The following is an 18397-nucleotide window of genomic DNA, read 5'->3' on the forward strand; positions in this document are numbered from 1 at the left end:
CGTTATAGGAATGCTGAAGCTAAATGTTGCTTTGGTGATTGACCAGATACCACCCAGTGACTCCTATATACACATGTGAACAGATAAATTATGAATACATTAAAGCTGTTGAGACTGAGCAACCAACATTGGTAATAAAGGAAAAATCTTGAGCACACCCATATCCACAATAAAGGTTCGATATATCCAGAGAGATGGTGCACTCATTTGCAGTGGAAGCATGACAATATATGCATTCAATATCTAATGGTTGAGGAAAAGAACAGACCCAATTGACTGAAATCAGAAAAACAAAACCTTGATAAAGCTAAAGAATCAGTGTGGCGTTGGGGCTTATGAAGAATAGTAGAACTTACCATGTTAGTTAACAGAGGAGGAGAGAAGACTCAGATAGAAGAGAAGTTAGCATCAATAGACAGCACGATAACTCAAAGGATCTGAAAAAGGGATGTAAACAGTGTAAAATTCCCGCGTGCATAAGATCTAAACTCTAAACTCCTCACTATAACGGGAAGGAAGCAGTAGTTGAGGCACTGAAGATGGGGAAGTCCAACCTGTGAGATTTTATGCCGCATCTAGACACCAAATGGATTTCAAGAGATAAATATGATATGCTCAAGCTTTGGACTTGCTCAAAAGCTCCAAGCTTCTTTGCTTTCACATATTTTCCATGATATGATTTTATACTTCAGGCATACGTATGGATAACAAAAAGCTTTAAGGCTCATATTTCAAATACTCGTGTGAAGCCCTTCAGCCTTTGAACACTCTTTTTACTCATTTGGAGCATGACATCAGGAACAATCCTGCATAAACTTAACGGCTCAGATTTTATTCATGCATAAAAACTGAGAGTTTTTAGCACTTCAAAACCACTTTCATTCATTTGGAGTATGATATCAAGATGAAATTTTGCATTGAAAGTGAGATGAAATGTTTTAAGTTGTTGAAGAGAAGATAGATGTACGTTCTACAAATAATTGCATAATATTTATAATAATTTTATTTAGAAATATATTTATAAATAACAATTTTTTTTATAATATATTTTACAATAATATTATAAGATGATAATATATATATATATATATAAAATCAAATTATAAAGGGAACCGATAGAAAACTGAGAAAAGAGAAATTATTTAATAATATAACAGCAACTTACATATATATATATTTACCTATGCATGAGCAAAGATATTTACTTACATATTTGTCTCAAAGAAAAATTCTAGATATAAGCTCCACGCCCTACACATCACTTAAAAACATAAGATTCACACAAGTCTCACTTATAAAAAACAAAAGTTATTCACACAAGTCCTTACAGGAGACCGCATTAGAAAGTTCCCAAACAAGAAACTCGCAAGGATACAACAAAATAACAATAATGACTGCAGAAATCAATTGAGCAATAATTCAAACATAAAAGGAAAAAAAGGTTCCTTTATATCCATGTCAGTAAAACGAAGGAATGGATTCCCTGAAGACACAAAATAAATAATAAAGCATGATCATACCATACTGCAACTGTTCATCTGGCGCATTCCTAAGCAAGAATGATAATGCCTCTGCCATAAATTCTTGAACATAATCCTTGGGATAAAATCTTAGTTTTACCGTCACCCTGACAAAATTTGAGAAAAGAATTGTGTTACACAGAAGTTTCACACCTTTACACACTATTTAAAAATATGTGATTTTACTTTTTTATCCTCATATTTCATATTTCAATTTAATATGAAATATGAGGATAAAAAAGTAAAATCGTATATTTTTAAGTGGTGTGTAGGGTGTGAGGTTTATGTCTAGAATTTTTCTTACTAGATTATTGAAAATATATGTTTGTAAATGGCAAGGTGTTGGTAGCAATATTATTGTGGTGCCAAGCTATACATCAGCCAGCACTCTCCACACACTGTGATTATTGTTTTTTTTTTTTTTTTTTTTTTTTATTAAACTCAACACACTGAGTGTTTTGAGGATTACATCAATAGTAGGCTGATTAACTTTTATTGTAGGCTGAATGAACAGATTGCATGTGTGTATCTCCTTTTGTTCCTTGACTGTTGTAGATTGGTAAATAGTATGCATGTGGATGACCTCATGTTGTTGGTTTATAGCATAGCCAGGGCTGCAAGAATAAAGCTGGGGTGAAGCCACTGTTTGGGGAGAAGCCACAACACACTTAAGTGAAATTACTAAAACACCCTGCAATAAAACTCCGCCCATTCTCTCTCTGATTTCTCATTTTTCTCTTTCCCCCTTCCTTCTTTCGTACCTCTGTGAAGGACTCCCTCCTCGTGCTTAATCCCAGCTCCCCCTCCCTTCTGTGTAGCATTATCTGTGATCGATTCTCGTCATTGGATTTTTCTCTCCCAAAAAAAAAAAAATGTCTGCAATCGATTCCTTCAACTTGCCCTAACTAGGTTTTGCTCTCGTCGTAGAGATCTGCGGAAGGGATCTGCGTGCTTCATTTGCGCCATGGTAAAGTGGGTTTTTCTCTCGTCGCAGAGATCTGCGTGCTTGTTTCTTGCCATGGTAAGGTATTTTTCTTTGTGTTTCCTTACTCGGGTTCCCTTAATAAAACTATTACCTGTTTTTTCATCCATTGACCTAATGGATCTAAGGAATACTTATCCAGATTTTTGGGTATTACTTTTTGTAGTGTGGATGAAATTTTTTTCTGTTTCCTTACTCGGAAAAATACCTAGTGATTGTAGTTTGGATGAAATTTTTATGGGTTATAGGTGCTTGTAGTCTCTCATTGTCTATTTATCTCGATTGGTTTGTAGGGTCTGTTATTCATATATAGAAGTACTCGATTGGTTTGTGGGATCTGTTAGTTTAAAAAGTTTGTTTGGAGGAGATGATCAATTAGGAGGAGACCAGACGTGACCTCCCTGAACATCAACATCAACATCTTCTGCATATATAGAAGCACTCGATTGGTTTGGAGGAGAAAAACCTGGTGATGACCAGGAAATTGCTGAGTCAAAATGAAGTACTCCTAATAATATATATTGTTAGTGGCTGTAGTTCTGGGTTTGAGCAGCAGCAAGCAAGCACAATACTTAATTATAAGTGCATGCTTAGCCAACGATATTGATCAATGCTGGATTGATCCCTGCTTTAGTATACTGAAATGAAGACTAATGATTAAAGCAAGCGAAATAGAAAAGCAGGGCAAGTTTAGAAGGTTAATTTAAAAAGTTTGTTTGGAGGAGATGATCAATTAGGAGGAGACCAGATAAGAATTACTGAAAATTTTTATATAAAAAGGGAAATAATAGAGCAACCCTTCTTATATATAAATGAGTTGTTTAATGTGTCTGATTATCTGTATCTCATCATGTTTTGCATAGGAATATTAATGTAATAAGAGATAGCATACCAAAAGCAGACATTTTTTCTCCTTCATATGTTACCTAGGTAGTTCAAAGGATGACAAAATAGGATCCCATATACTAGATGATACAAGACTTATTTTATTATGCTAAGTGTAGGAAAAGTTCATTTTTTATTACCCAAACTATTTTTTAAGGATCTATATTTTAAGGCCTGAATCTTGGTTTGGATTTTTAATGTCTCTGATTCAACTAAAAGCATGATTCGTTGGTTGAGCAAGATTTCATAATCATGGATAATTTAACTTGGCAAATAACCAATGTTGTTAATTAGCATATTGAGTTTTATTTTTTATCATTTTAATTAAATGTTCCTACTGTGTGTAGGGAGAAGCGAAATGCAAATTTTTTATTTGGGCGAATATACTTCACAAACTAGAGGAGAACATTCGTACAAGAGAGAATAAAGTTTGGAAGATATGGGATGACGTATTGCTGCGCGAGTATGAAGTTCGAAAAAGGGAAGATAAAGTACAAGAGAGAGAGAGACAACTCTTCCGAAGGAAAAGTAAAAATTATTGTGTTTGTACTGGTACATTTGTAATAGTTTTGGCTTGGTTCAGATAAATAGTATGTAAATAGCACGTTGTATGGAGTAGATGAAAATTTTTGAATGCACCAACTGTAATGGTACTTCTCAAGTTGTGACCTTTGTAATGACCTTTCAATGAAAAGTTGTGTAATGAAAACAGCTTAGCTCCAGACTGGTTTCCTTACTTTTCAATGAAATTTTTATAGTCAATATTGGTAACATTATGTTTATTGTATATTGGATCTATGCTTGCAAAATTGCACAGAAATTAGGACTGAAGAACGATGCCTAAATGGTGTCCACATGAAGGCTCATGTTGTACTTTCATCTTTCATTCACTCAAAATATATGCATATATAAGATTCCCTGTTATGTTACTCAATTAACCCTCTGCCAGCCGAACACCATTTACATTTGATCTTCCTCTTTTTGTTTGTGCTATGGAGTCTAAACAACAGCAAACCATTAAAACACTACAAGAGACAACCATTAAAACCATTCCACAACTTTTTGTGTGCAAACACTGGTTTATGAGCACCTCTACAACTTTTTTGTTTATACAAGAATGTTAATTTAACTCAATTCAATTCAAATAAAGTCTAATTCAATAAGTAAATTGCAATGTCAAGACTGACATTTCACAAACAGTTTCATCTCTAATTCTCTATACTAATAGCATAAAAAACAAAAAAATAATATGCATTTATAGACATTTATAAACAATTCTGGTATAAACATTTATAAACAATTCAAATGTTCATCCATATCATCAAACTCATATAGCCAAAATTATTAACTCATTTTCTACATAATTTTTTTAAAAAAAATCTGAACAATGACAGGAGGCTAGAAATTAATATGTTTTCCATGTTTTCCTTCCTGCATTCTTCCTCCAAGCATTGCTTTTCAACCTGTCTCTTGTCAAGATTAGCCCTACACAAACAAGAATGAGCAGCACAATTAATAGAAATTTGACTATTTAATATGAGAGAGAGAAAGAGAGAGACAGGAAAATATTTTTCAAATTGAAGCAATACTTATAGTTTTCCTTGTATTCCTATGCACATGCACCAATGGCCTTAAAGAATTCCTCCATTCCATCACCAAAAACAACAAGCACTCCAACAGTCCGTAAATTCTTATACTCATCCAGCAATAACAGTAGGGAAGGTTGAAGTAAAAGCTTTTGTAATAATAGCACCAGAAGAAGTGAATATTTCAATTTGACTAGGAGTATCCACAAAAACATAATCAAGCTGATCTGCTCACCTCTCAATAACAGAAATAAGCTGTTGGGAATTATAAATATCATACATATAAATACTTGGTGAAAATGAATAAGATAACAAATCAGAGATAATAGTTGAAGTGAGAGCATAAACCAGCCAAATAAGAAAATCCTATGGCTACAGTGTATACATAGCTGAAAAGTGATGAGCACAATTCAAAACAAATTAAGCTCAAATCTGAATTGGATCAGTCAAAACAAGTAAAAAAAGGTTGGGGAAACCCAAAAATAAAAATTTTCACTACGATGCTTCTATAATTTGGGACTAGGACCAAGAAAGCCTAAACTCAATAGAGTTTTTAACCTCAGGTCCTCATTAGAGCTAAAAAATTAGCTCAAAATATAAATTTCTAAAAATTTTCCCGTCGTTTTCTCAAACATTAGCTCAGAAATTGGAAAGTTTGTATTTTCAATGAAGGATATAACAGCATGGTTCAAATATTGACTTCAAAACAAAAAACACAAACCAAATACATTTAAAGTTAGTTTTGGGCCAAAAGAAGAGGTCCAGATAAACTTAACAAATTCGTGAATAATTCGAGATCCACTCATTATGCAATGGATATTGTTAATATTTGAAATTTCGAACAATCATATCACCAACAATTTTGTAATACATATGCTATCTCATGCCATGGCTATTTGAACCCTACCATTTCAAACCACATTTCCATTTCTTTGCGGCATATTGGTTTTTTCATGGTTGAAAACAATTCATTCGAAAAATAAAGGAATTCCATTTTCTACATATGAAAATTCCCAACCCAACCAAGAAAAGCAAATTGCATGATAGATCAAGCTTATACATATTTAGATCATTCAGCCTATAAATTCTCTGTTATTTTTTAAAACTCTCATCGACCAAACACTAGATATATAGACAGCATCAACAGTTTTCATAACAAATGAAAACCCAGAAACAAAAAGAAATAGAAATAGCAGTCACAATCAATTAATTGATGAAGCATTGGATAGAAAAGACTGAGAAATCAATCTTGAATGCAAGAAAACAAGGATGAAAGCAGCAACAAGAACAAAATCTTTTGTGGTTGATATCTTTTGCTTATTCCAGGATGAAAAAGCAGCGACAAGAACAAAATCAAAAGCCATAAACAACAAATTATAAAAGAAAAAAAAAAGCCCATTAACTAGCAGAAACCACGCCAAAGCTAGACCATAGATAGACCATACAGGAGCAAAAACTTCAAAATAAAAGGTCTAAAGGATTCGGTTAAGGACCCTAATTTTCTGAAAATTTATCCATGCCCTAAGCATACCCATCTCAGAATCACACAAAAATCACATCTCGATGTACACATGAAGGACATAGCATGTATGGACGGGAAAATGATAGTACAATATTTACCTAGCAAACCATTTGGCGAAACAGAGCACTCACTCGGTTCCGTCGCTGGTTTGGTCCGTTCAATCAACTTGCGGGGAGCGCCGACTCTAGGCAGACTAACGAGTGTCGCGAGTTGGCCCTGAACCGAGAGATGCCGTCGCGAGGTGGCGCTGGTAAGAGGAAGCCGATGGACGCGAGTTCGTGGCGAGGAAGGAGGCTCGCGGGATTCAAATCTTGTTTACTTCGTTCAACGAGCTCGCGGGACAGTGGAGGTGCTGGGCAGACGGAGGAGCGCTGCTCGGTGGCACTGACGAGAGAGACGGCGTCGCCGGGAGGAGCTGGGTTGCGAGAGCAGATGCGGGTTGCGATGGAGCAGAGCTTTCGCGGGATGAATTCGAATGGGATGAGAAAGCGGGATGAATTCGAATGGGATGAAAATGATTTGCAAATTCGATCAAAACGTGCGTTTTGATTTAAAAAAAAATATACAAAAAACCACAAGCATCCACGTAGTGAGTGCATTGTGTGCACCCACTACAGTGGATGCTATATAGAAGGACTCGGGCTGCAATCAATTAGATTTGAGTTATTTTGAGGATTGTTGATGGGGTTTGCGTGGGATTTTAACAGGTATTAAAAGGATAACGAGTGAAGCTGATTGGCTGTCATTAGTTATTCCATCTGTAAAGAGAAACCTGAGTTTAAGGATTTGGTAGCTATTGAAAACACATTTGATTAGAGTATTTGGGCCAACATTAAAGATCAAGGGCCGGGTTTTGATGATCTTCACAATCCACGAATCAAGTACACATGTGCTCGGGGCATGAGCTAGCTATAAGCATTTTAATTAATAAATCCTTGACAAGTGATGGAATCTTATTTAAAGTGAAGTTCAAGTATATAAAATAATACACCCAAGTAGGGAGAATAAGAAAGAGACAAAAATCTTAAAAAACAAAGCAGCTAGATAAAATAATAATAATAAGCATTTTAAATTACTGGATTAAAAGCAGAAACTTATTGATTTTCAATATTTAGATAGAAGAAGAAAAACATTTTACTTAAATGAAGAGGTGTTCACAATCATTGTATAGAGAAAATTAAGGATTGCTTCAAATGTGTTTTTATTTTTTATTTTATTTTAATTTTGTGTAGTTAAATTTGTAAATGAAAGTGAGAGAAAAAAATAATAGAGAAAAAATAGAGAAATATTATTTTAATAGAATGAGAATTGATAGAGAATGAGATGTAGAATATTTTTAAAAGATGAGTAAAATTTAAGAAAAACTTTTGAAAAATGTACTTTTTTAACTAAATTATAGGAAATTTTATATGGAACCCAATGAGAATGCTCTCAAAGGCTTCGTTTGATAATGAATATATTCAAGTTACAACCAATTACCCAGCCATCTTCGTTTTCTCATCTTTAGCTCCGTTTGGATTGAGAGATAAGATGAAAAGAGTTGAGATACTGTATAAATAATAGTGAAATTTGTAAGTTGAAATGATTTTTAAAAACTTTTTGTGTTTAGATTGGAAGTGAGATGAAATGGTTTTAAATTGTTGAAGAGTAGATAGATGTGCGTTTCACAAATGATTACATAATATTTATAATAATTTTATTTTATTTTATTTATAAATAAGTAATAATAATTTTTTAAATTACATACCCAATTTTTCTTGTGTGATACATTTATGAAAAAAATAATAATAGATACAGTTATAAGATGTGTAAGCACTATACACTCCTTTTAAAAAAAGAGTGAAGTCTACTATTAAAATATAATTTTATTCATGTGGTATAGATTTACCTACTTTTTTTAAAGGGAGTGAATGGAGCTTGCACATTTTAAAATTGTCAACATCATTTCTCTTATATAAATTAAAAAAAGATTGAAAAATCATAAAAACATAACTTAATATATGTCGATAATTTGCTATATATAAAAGTATATCTCAATAATTTGCTACATGTACGTATACGTACATGTAGAAATAAAATTATAAAAATAAAATTTAATATATATTTCAAATTTAATGCTTCATGAAATAATATTCATATATTGTTATTTTTGTAATAAAATATTTAGAATTTATTTTCTTCATATAAACTCAAGAGATCTTTTAGAACGTCATCTTTTATTCTAGTATATAAGCTACTTTATTAGATTTTATGTAAAATTTAGATATTTTTGTATCACATTAAACATATAATGTGATAATTGAAAGTTTAAATAAATTCTTTTTTTACTCAATGAAGTATAGATGATAAAATCTCGTAACTATTTTTTATATAGATTATTGACCTTAAATATTTTTTCTTGTATTTTCATTTTAGATTTCATATTAAGAAACTAAATATTGTATAACAAAAAAAAAAAATTAGAATCCCTATTATTTCTTCTAAACTTAGTTTAAAGTTTAATTTTGAAGACTCCACATCCTTGAAAATAAATAATATATATAAATTAAATAGAATTTTGGGATTATAAGAAAAAAAGTTAAAAGAGAGACAATATTATATATATTAAAATTTTAAAAAATTTTAAGACAGTATATGGAGATTACAATTTTTTAGTTGGGGGAGGCGAGGCATTTTTTTGCGTGGGACCGAGGCTCGGTTTCTTCGAAAGAGCAGTGAAGACGAAAGACGTGGGAATGACGTAAAATATAGACCCGATATATAAAACCACGTCACGCCCCCCCCCCCCTCCCCAAAATACCCCCCTCCCTCCTACCCCACCCCAAAATATAGACCCTATATATAAAACCACGTCACGCCCCCCCCCCTCTCCCCAAAATATCCCCCTCCCTCCTACCCCACCCCAAAATATAGACCCGATATATAAAACCACGTCACGCCCCCCTCCCCAAAATACCCCCCTCCCTCCTACCCCACCCCAAAATATAGACCCGATATATCCACTATATAAACCCCCCCTCCGTCCCCAAAATATAAAACCCCAGCAATCGTTCCCGTCGTTCCTTCGTCGGTTTCTTCGAAAGAGCAGTGAGCAAGTGAGCAATCAACCCCAACCCCAGCGATCAACTGCTCAATCAACCCCAACCCCAGCAATCAACCCCAACCCCCCTATATATGGACATAATGCCATATTTCTTCGATTGTAGATCCAGAATGGCATATTTCTTCCGACCTACTACTGATCCAGTCCGCGACATAGAAGCAGGAGTTGACTTGGGGCCGGTTGAACCTGAACGGCGCCGCAACATGGGCTGGGCAAAAGTTGTCCTTCCTTCTTGCTTAACAGCAGCTATTGATGTAACACTTGTCTACGTTCAAGTTCACTCAAATTTTCCCACAAGTTTCCATTTTCTGAATATGGCAATATTACTTGCATTTGCTTCTTTTTTCGTTGCTTGGTTCATTAATCCCAAGTATATGGTAACAACTAAAGTTGTTGTCAACTGTGGCGTATTCTTCACATATACTGCGTTTTTTATTGGGATTACCATTCCAGTTTCATTTTCTCTCAAGATTATTGGATGGCTCGTTTATGCCATATCGCTCATTGCAATTTTGTTCAGCTACAAAATGGAATTAAAAGGGTATTACATCATCAAACCTCCAAATACTAGAGGAGAAAACCTTCCAACCTCTGTCGTTTGTATTCAAAATTCACTTCAATTCATATCAATTGATCTCATCTCATCATTATAATTTTTTTAAATTTTTACACAAATTATCTCAACCCATCTCAACTCATCTACGAATCTAAATATCTATAACCTCTACCTCTTCCATCGAAGCCCCATCCCCAGAAATTCAATACCCAATGGGTTCGAATCCGTCGAAAATGCAGGAACCGAGCATCTACACCAACAAGCTTAACTACAAAATCAAGTTCCTCTTCGGCTACAATAATCAGAAGCTCTGGGTTCTTTGGCATGTACGAGTGAAGGGGATATTTTCATCCTAGATGGGTTTAATCAGATAAGGCCTTTTGTAGTTTGTATTTTATGAAATTTCCTACGTGTCTAATTTTAATTGGGAATTGTTATATCCGTAACTCTTCACTCGGACATAGTAAAAGGTTGGATGTATCATGGTTTGATGTATGTATTACTGATGCTGAAATTCTCCTGAGCGACTCAGTACAAATCTGGGTTCTATAATATCTAAATTGCACTTATCTTTTGACAGATGTCAATACTTTTATGGTTAAGCGCCGATGATCTTGCATCATTACAAATCTTGTATTTCTTGGTAATGGGAAAAAATGTCGAAAGCATTACTCCTCCTGCTGCGCTGGTTTTTTTCTTTTTACTTAAATGATTAAGTAATTATTTTTTATTAATATTATAAATTTTTATTTTGAAAAATATTTAAAAGTTATACAAAATTACAAATAAAAAAAAAAATAGCAAAAACTTCCAGCCATGGGAGTAGAGCCACCCAAAATTATTTAGTGTGGTATTCTAAACATACAACATTTTAAAAAAGAGTTGAGTTATTTTACTGTTTAGAATAATCCGTTCTATTTGAATGATTGTCTTTTTTAATTTTATATTTTTTTAATATATTTAAATATTTTAAAAAAATAAAAAAAAATATTTCAATATATTTAAAAATATTTTTTTAATTATTAAATAAAAAAAATTCTGTCAAACAGACAAATAAAACTATACATTAAAAAGGCAAAATAATTTTATTCTTCAAAAATCATCTCATTTCAATAATTTTATTATTATTTCACCTTTTAACTTATCTCTCAATCCAACACGATGGCCCCGGCGCCTTAGCGTTATTCTACTCGAACTAGGTGAATTGGATAGATCCAAGTACAACTGATCGTGTTGACTCGAGATCCTTCCCCAAACACTTGATTTTCAGCCCCTTTCCCAATGGAACCCTAGATCAGAACGGTGACACAAACCAAGACTCTTCTCGCCGAAATCACTTGAGGACACAGTTGTTAAGTCCTCTTCTCTCCTCCGTCATTTTCCCCAGTCCCTCTGCCGTGAATAATCGAACAGCCACAGAAGTCTTGACGAAGTGAAACCCGACCATCAGAGGGCTCTTCCTTTTTTCGGGACTGCCTCATAGAATGGAGGGTATGCCTTGCCTCTTTCTTCCCTCTTCTCTCTCTCTCTCTCTCTCTCTCTCTCTCTCTCTCTCTCCTCCTCCTCCTCCCCCACTAATAACAAGTTTTCGTTTTTGATTGCATTATCACGTACAGGAATTGACTACTGCTGAGGATTTTATTTAATTTTATGTGGAAATAATGCCCTTGGTACAAACATTACCTTTGGTTCTATTGCACAAGGAATTAATGGTTTCGAAACTTCTCTCTTGTTTACATATGAAAGCAAGGCTCTCTGTGGAGCCTATTCTTAGGTATGTAAGCCTAATTCATAATCCCTTCTTTACTGATCTTGGGATATTTATGTGCGCTATAGGGTATGATAAACATCTATTGAAGCTTGTGTTGTTTTATTCTAATGCTTCTGTTTCAGAAAAAAGTATTTTGTTTTTATTAGTAATTGAAAGTTTTATTGATAGTAACATTAGGCATGACCTGAGTCACAGGTCGTGTACAAGAGAAATACCTAGTTAGAGTTTGAAACCGATTGAAGGAAGTCATGGCGGCTTACGCCCAGAAAAAAATTCGTAAGCCTCCAGTAAAACAATTTTTATGCCCATATAGTATACTGTCGCTTGTGTTTCTCTATGGTCCTTTTTTTTTTTCTTACTTTTTTTATGTGGGCACATTTTAATGGAAATCAATCAGTAATAAGTTGAATCTGGCTCAGTAGGTAGAGTATCTTGGTTATTAACTTGGGTTGTCCTCATACCAATAACATCATGTCAGGGAAAGTAATTAGAAGAGGGTCAGGAAATACTTTCTTTGATGAGGTTTTAGCAATCAATCCTATCAGTTTATGTAGGTATCTGAATATCGACTAACTTTTTGTTTCTGGCTACTAAGCCTGGTACAAATATTTGCAAGCTGTAACTGATATAATAATAAATTGACATATCGTGGTCATAGAATATCTGTAGAATATGTATAATTTGGGTGAAGAACCTTGTAAGGGATGAGAATATTTGTAGCGTTTTGCCGTAGTTCTATTTTGCTATAGCTTGAATCTAGGTGTACTCACTTGTATACATCTTGTGTACTTGGACTATGCCTATTTACTTGGAATAAATTCTATTATCACCTATAAAAAAAATATGTATAATTTGTATTTTGATCGTTCAAGAGCGACAATGAACTATAGAAGAGCGACATTGAACTCGACGATTCTTCCACGTATCTTGTAACACCAAATCTTGTCTTCACTTCTTTGATGGCACAGAAGGAGTTATGGTCTACCCTTGAACAGCATGAGCAAGTCCGTTTTCTTGAAGCTTTCCAACTGCTGGATTCAAGAAAGGGAAAAAGCGTGTTTTTGTCTCTTACATCTGGTGTAAGTTATCAAAAGGATCCTGGCCAATCCAATGATATCCGACATGCAATTGTTTCTTATTTGCTCAAAAGAATGGGAAAAATTGCCCTTCAGATGGAGGCTGTTCAGGTTTGTTTTCCAGAGGTGGTAGCGTAAAGTTTGTTAGGCTTGTTGAAAGATATTCTTAGAAAATTCCTTAACGATTCAAATGCCTTTTCAGGAACATTTCACTCTTGAGATACATGCTACTAATGATATTTTAATTGCTTTATGCAGATGAAAATTATATTCAATTGTTTTTCAAAAATATCATCACAAATCAGTCGGGACGATTGCCTACATTATGTACCCGAAATCCTACTGCCCCTATATAAAGTTTGTGAAGGATTTTCTGGGAAAGTGATCCCTGGTGAGTTTGGTTTCCACACTATAACAGTCGTTTAATTTCATGAATCCTTTTTTAGTCTTTCATCGTGCTTTTTTGTTGGAACTGCATGAATTTTCATTCATAATGTAATATTATAGCAATTAAGTTTTCCCAATAGTGGATAGATAGCTTGCTCAATCTCATGACCCTAAATTAATGATTTTCTCATGCAATCTATTGAGTTGTTTGTACGTAACGGGCATTAACTTGTCCTGCAGATGACATAAAGCAATTGGCAGAAGAAGTTCGTGAAACAATAAAGAATACTATAGGCATCCAAAACTTCGTACAAGTGTACAGCGAGATCAGGAAGAATCTCAAGGTGAAACGGGACAAGAGAAAACAGGAAGAAAAGGTAATGGCTGTTGTCAATACAATGCGCAATGCCAAGAGGAAGTTAAGGATTGCTGCTAAGCATCGTGCCAACAAGAAAAGGAAGATAATGACAATGAAAATGGGGAGATGGGTTCACCAGAAACAAAGGACGATGTAATATATAATATTATAATAGTATCACATATGCTTCACAAGAAAAATGTATGTATATATCCTGCATCAATTGAAATTACTTTTTCAAGCAATTGAGACTATCCATCTGTGTACACCGATAATATGCGGAGTGCTGCTCGCTTGCTCCCTCTCATTCCTGATTGAAAAGTGTTATTCATTGTTCTTTTAATTATCATCTTTTTATCATTTTTTTATGTGGCATCAAATGGCTGTCAAATAAGTGAAAATAAAAAATAATTTTTCATTCACTTGATGCCACACCAAGAGGAGAAAAAAAGATGATCAGTTGAAAGAATTATAAATAACTTTTTTCCTCAAACGACAAGGGACGTCTTTAGACTTCGTTTGTTTTTATAAATGAGATTAGTTGAAATAAAAGTTAAAAATTGAATAAAATATTATTATAATATTTTTTTTAATATTATTTTTATTTTGAAATTTGAAAAAGTTAAATTATTTATTTTATTTTGTATAAAAATTTAAAAAAATTGTAATGATTAGATAAGATGAAATGAGACGAGAAGTTTTGTAAAAGTCAACAAGGCCTTAGATGACACTATCAGAAAAACATGTCTTTAGATGACCAGAACGTGGTCTCCCTAAGCATCTAAAGCTTGATTGAGGCTCCTACTTGCATTTATTCCAAGGGATCAGGGCAGTTGGGATTTGTTTTGCGCTTGAGATATTTTTCTTCCATCGGGAAGCATTCTGCTCTCTTCCCTCAGTCTATGCCCTCTCCTTAGTGATCCGATACAGTCGATACTATCTTGTTTTGATATGCTTGTGTTTGATATGCTTTGTGTTCGAAATTTCTGGACCTCTAAAACACGCGTTTTGTTTTTTTTTTTTGGGCGGAGTGGAGGATGCGTGAACAGTATCAAGTTGCGTAGCAAAACTCCTTTCCCGATCGTCCTACGCAAGAGGTGGGATAGAAAGACTAAGTTTTGTTTGGATTGAAAAATAAAATGACATGATTTGTAAATAATAATTAAATTTGTGAGTTAAAATAATTTTTAAAAGTTTTGTGTGTTTGAATTGAAAGTGAGATGATATGTTTTAAGTTGTTGAAGAGAAGATAGATTAGCGTTCTACAAATAATTGCATAATATATATATATATATAAAATCAAATTATAAAGGGAACCAATAGAAAATTGAGAAAAGAGAAATTATTTAATAATATAACAGCAACTTACATATATATATATTTACCTATGCATGAGCAAAGATATTTACTTACATATTTGTCTCAAAGAAAAATTATAGATATAAGTCCCACACCCTACACATTACTTAAAAACATATAATTCACACAAGTTCCACTTATCAAAAACAGAAGTTATTCACACAAGTCCTTACTGGAGACCACATTAAAAAGTTCCCAAACAAGAAACTCGCAAGGATACAACAAAATAACAATAATGACTGCAGAAATCAATTGAGCAATAATTCAAACATAAAAGGAAAAAAAGGTTCCTTTATATCCATGTCAGTAAAACCAAGGAATCGATTCCCTGAAGACACAAAATAAATAATAAAGCATGATCATACCATACTGCAACTGCTCATCTGGCGCATTCCTAAGCAAGAATGATAATGCCTCTGCCATAAATTCTTGAACATAATCCTTGGGATAAGATCTTAGTTTTACCGTCACCCTGACAAAATTTGAGAAAAGAATTGTGTTACACAGAAGTTTCACACCTCTACACACTATTTAAAAATATGTGATTTTACTTTTTTATCCTCATATTTCATATTTCAATTTAATATGAAATATGAAGATAAAAAAGTAAAATCGTATATTTTTAAGTGGTGTGTAGGGTGTGAGGTTTATGTCTAGAATTTTTCTTACTAGATTATTGAAAATATATGTTTGTAAATGGCAAGGTGTTGGTAGCAATATTATTGTGGTGCCAAGCTATACATCAACCAGCACTCTCCACACACTGTGATTATTGTTTTTTTTTTTTTTTTTTTTTATTAAACTCAACACACTGAGTGTTTTGAGGATTACATCAATAGTAGGCTGATTAACTTTTATTGTAGGCTGAATGAACAGATTGCATGTGTGTATCTCCTTTTGTTCCTTGACTGTTGTAGATTGGTAAATAGTATGCATGTGGATGACCTCATGTTGTTGGTTTATAGCATAGCCAGGGCTGCAATCAATTAGATTTGAGTTATTTTGAGGATTGTTGATGGGGTTTGCGTGGGATTTTAACAGGTATTAAAAGGATAACGAGTGAATCAATTAAAAGCATCTGTTCTGCATGGTAAGTTTTCAGCCCCAAGGGAAATAAAATGAGATAGTTCTCCACTTTCAACTATGCTTTCAAAAGTGCAATTTCCTTCTTTGTAGCTTGTAAAAAAAGACTATCTGGGATCTTTCTTTAAACCTCTTATCTTTTACCAAATTCCACATCTTGGATGCATTGTCCCAAATTCCTCCACATGATAAGCGTCGGTCATGTTGATACTGCTTGATTCTGAGGTACCATTGCGTTTTAGCTGAGTTAAGTTTTATAAATTGAGGTGAGTTAATGTGATTTTATTATAAGAAAATTATTTATTTGTTTTAATTATTTCTTAGCAAAATGATTATTTCTTTTTAAAATGAATCTATTCTCGTCACAAATAGTTATTTTCATTGCAAATAACTCGTCACAAATACTCATTATTTCTATAATGTTCATTAAATTGTAAAATTGTTATTATAAAATAGATTTAACAAATGATATAAAATCATATTATTTTATTAGATTAATGTTTAATCGTAACGGCTTAGATGGGTACTCGGTTTTGGATTAAATTCCAACTCCGTTCCAGCCGGATTCCATGTTCACAGAACAGACAAAAAAAAAAGATTGAGCAAAATTGTTAACTCGGCTTCCGTTAGATTATATATATGTGCCACTTTTAGAAACACCCCCCGCCCCCACCCAATTAACTTGACGAATATCTATCAAACAAGACATAACGTGGACTAAAAAAAATAAAAATTTAAAAAATTTAAAAAAAAAAAAAAAAAAAAAAAAGACATAACGTGGACTTCGGTCCTAAAAGGCTATATATACGGTAATACGGACGTAAATGGGAAATCCTTATAAGTCTTCTTCGACTGCAGATCCAGAATGCCATATTTCACAATGTACAGCTGCTGACATGTTTAATTTTATTTAGGAACTAATTGTCGATAATTTCTTATTTCGTCTCCTATATATTTTGGTATTGTTTCCTTAAATATCTTTAACAATATGCATCACATTCATCATTAATTGATATTAATACTGAGTGCTTCATTATCTGATAATCATTTGAACTGTTTACCCATTAATGGTATATGATGCTTCTGTCACTATGTCATTCTTGAACATTGCTTTGTTCAGTTGTTTGGTTCATTTCAGCTATAGATATATCAGTTTATCTGAGCCACTTCGACTATATAGAAAAGTCTGTCTGATTCTGAAAGGTTTAGGGACCCTCCTAAGAATCAAACGAGAATAAATTTTAATGACAATTGCTGGCTTAGTACAACCATCTTTTGGCTCACAAAAAATGATTTTTGATCGGCTGCATTATTCAATTCCCAGCTCTACCAATCTGATAGTTGGGGTAACGGTTCCAAATGCCTTGATAATCCTTGGTTGGATCCACTGTCCTTATGTGGAAAAAAGACTGCCGCAACTGCTAAGTTTTTGTATACATGGAAATAAAATGCAACCTTAATATGCTCTTTTTTGATAGATTTACCAACTTTATTTCCATATATGCATAATAATTTTTTTTTTCCTTCATTTGGTTCATTAATAGCATGGTTTATTTTCTCTCTCCTGCTGACTTTTCTGGCGTTCATTCAATTATGCATCTACTATATGGAAATATAAAGTTCGGGAAAAAATAAATGTTGTTGCATTTATTTTTGTTTGTTGGTAATTCTTAGCTTATTGTCCCTCAAAAAAATGCCAATGCTCAACATGCATTGTTCGAACCGAATGTGGAAATGCAAGCTGGACCATATTGTTGTGCAATAACCACAAAAAAAAGAAAAAAAGAAAAGAAGAACAGACAGAAATCCAAGTATGCATTTGGCCACTATGTATGCATATATGTGCATATCATTAGTCACCTGCATCTTCACAACCAAAATTGGAAGAAGGAAAATCCCTTGAATAAAAAATATAGAATGTAACTGTCAATTACCAATGACACTAGCCCAGTGCAACGACCATGACCAAGTTCAAAAGAGAGCAAATCCAAGTATGCAATGTTCCCACTACTACTTGAATCTGAGAGAAGTCAAATCCCTCTATTCTTTTTTTTTTTTTTTTTATAGGAACATACCTTTATTCTTTTGAAGCAAAACAATGATCCAAATCTGTAAAGTAGTTTCAATGTACTAAAAATAGCAAAATATCCCCTTTAGATACAATAAAAGATTATACTTCCAAAACTATATCAGAAAAACAGATTACACT

General features: G+C 33.4%; 1 protein-coding gene and 1 long non-coding RNA gene across 2 annotated transcripts; both read left to right on the top strand.

Annotated features, from left to right (window-relative positions):
- Positions 1–2410: 2410 nt before the first annotated feature.
- On the top strand, positions 2411–4158 carry LOC121240709. The gene is made up of 2 exons (XR_005935591.1): positions 2411–2541; positions 3735–4158. It is a non-coding gene; the product is annotated as an uncharacterized LOC121240709 (long non-coding RNA).
- Positions 4159–11603: 7445 nt separating this feature from the next.
- Positions 11604–13991, top strand: LOC121240708 (small subunit processome component 20 homolog). Its single transcript, XM_041138217.1, has 4 exons — positions 11604–11645; positions 12894–13112; positions 13260–13392; positions 13629–13991. The coding sequence occupies exons 2-4, from the start codon at positions 13077–13079 to the stop codon at positions 13901–13903; spliced, it is 444 nt and encodes a 147-aa protein (XP_040994151.1). The 5' UTR covers positions 11604–11645; positions 12894–13076; the 3' UTR covers positions 13904–13991.
- Positions 13992–18397: the final 4406 nt, after the last annotated feature.

Source organism: Juglans microcarpa x Juglans regia, chromosome 7S, assembly GCF_004785595.1.
Source record: "Juglans microcarpa x Juglans regia isolate MS1-56 chromosome 7S, Jm3101_v1.0, whole genome shotgun sequence".
NCBI lineage: Eukaryota > Viridiplantae > Streptophyta > Magnoliopsida > Fagales > Juglandaceae > Juglans > Juglans microcarpa x Juglans regia.

Excerpts from the sequence above, each read along its gene's own strand:
- LOC121240708 (XM_041138217.1), top strand. The coding sequence starts at position 13,077 with ATGGGAAAAATTGCCCTTCAGATGGAGGCTGTTCAG. Across the intron at positions 13,113-13,259 it reads TTCAGATGGAGGCTGTTCAG|ATGAAAATTATATTCAATTG; the intron begins GTTTGTTTTCCA and ends TGCTTTATGCAG. Across the intron at positions 13,393-13,628 it reads TTCTGGGAAAGTGATCCCTG|ATGACATAAAGCAATTGGCA; the intron begins GTGAGTTTGGTT and ends CTTGTCCTGCAG.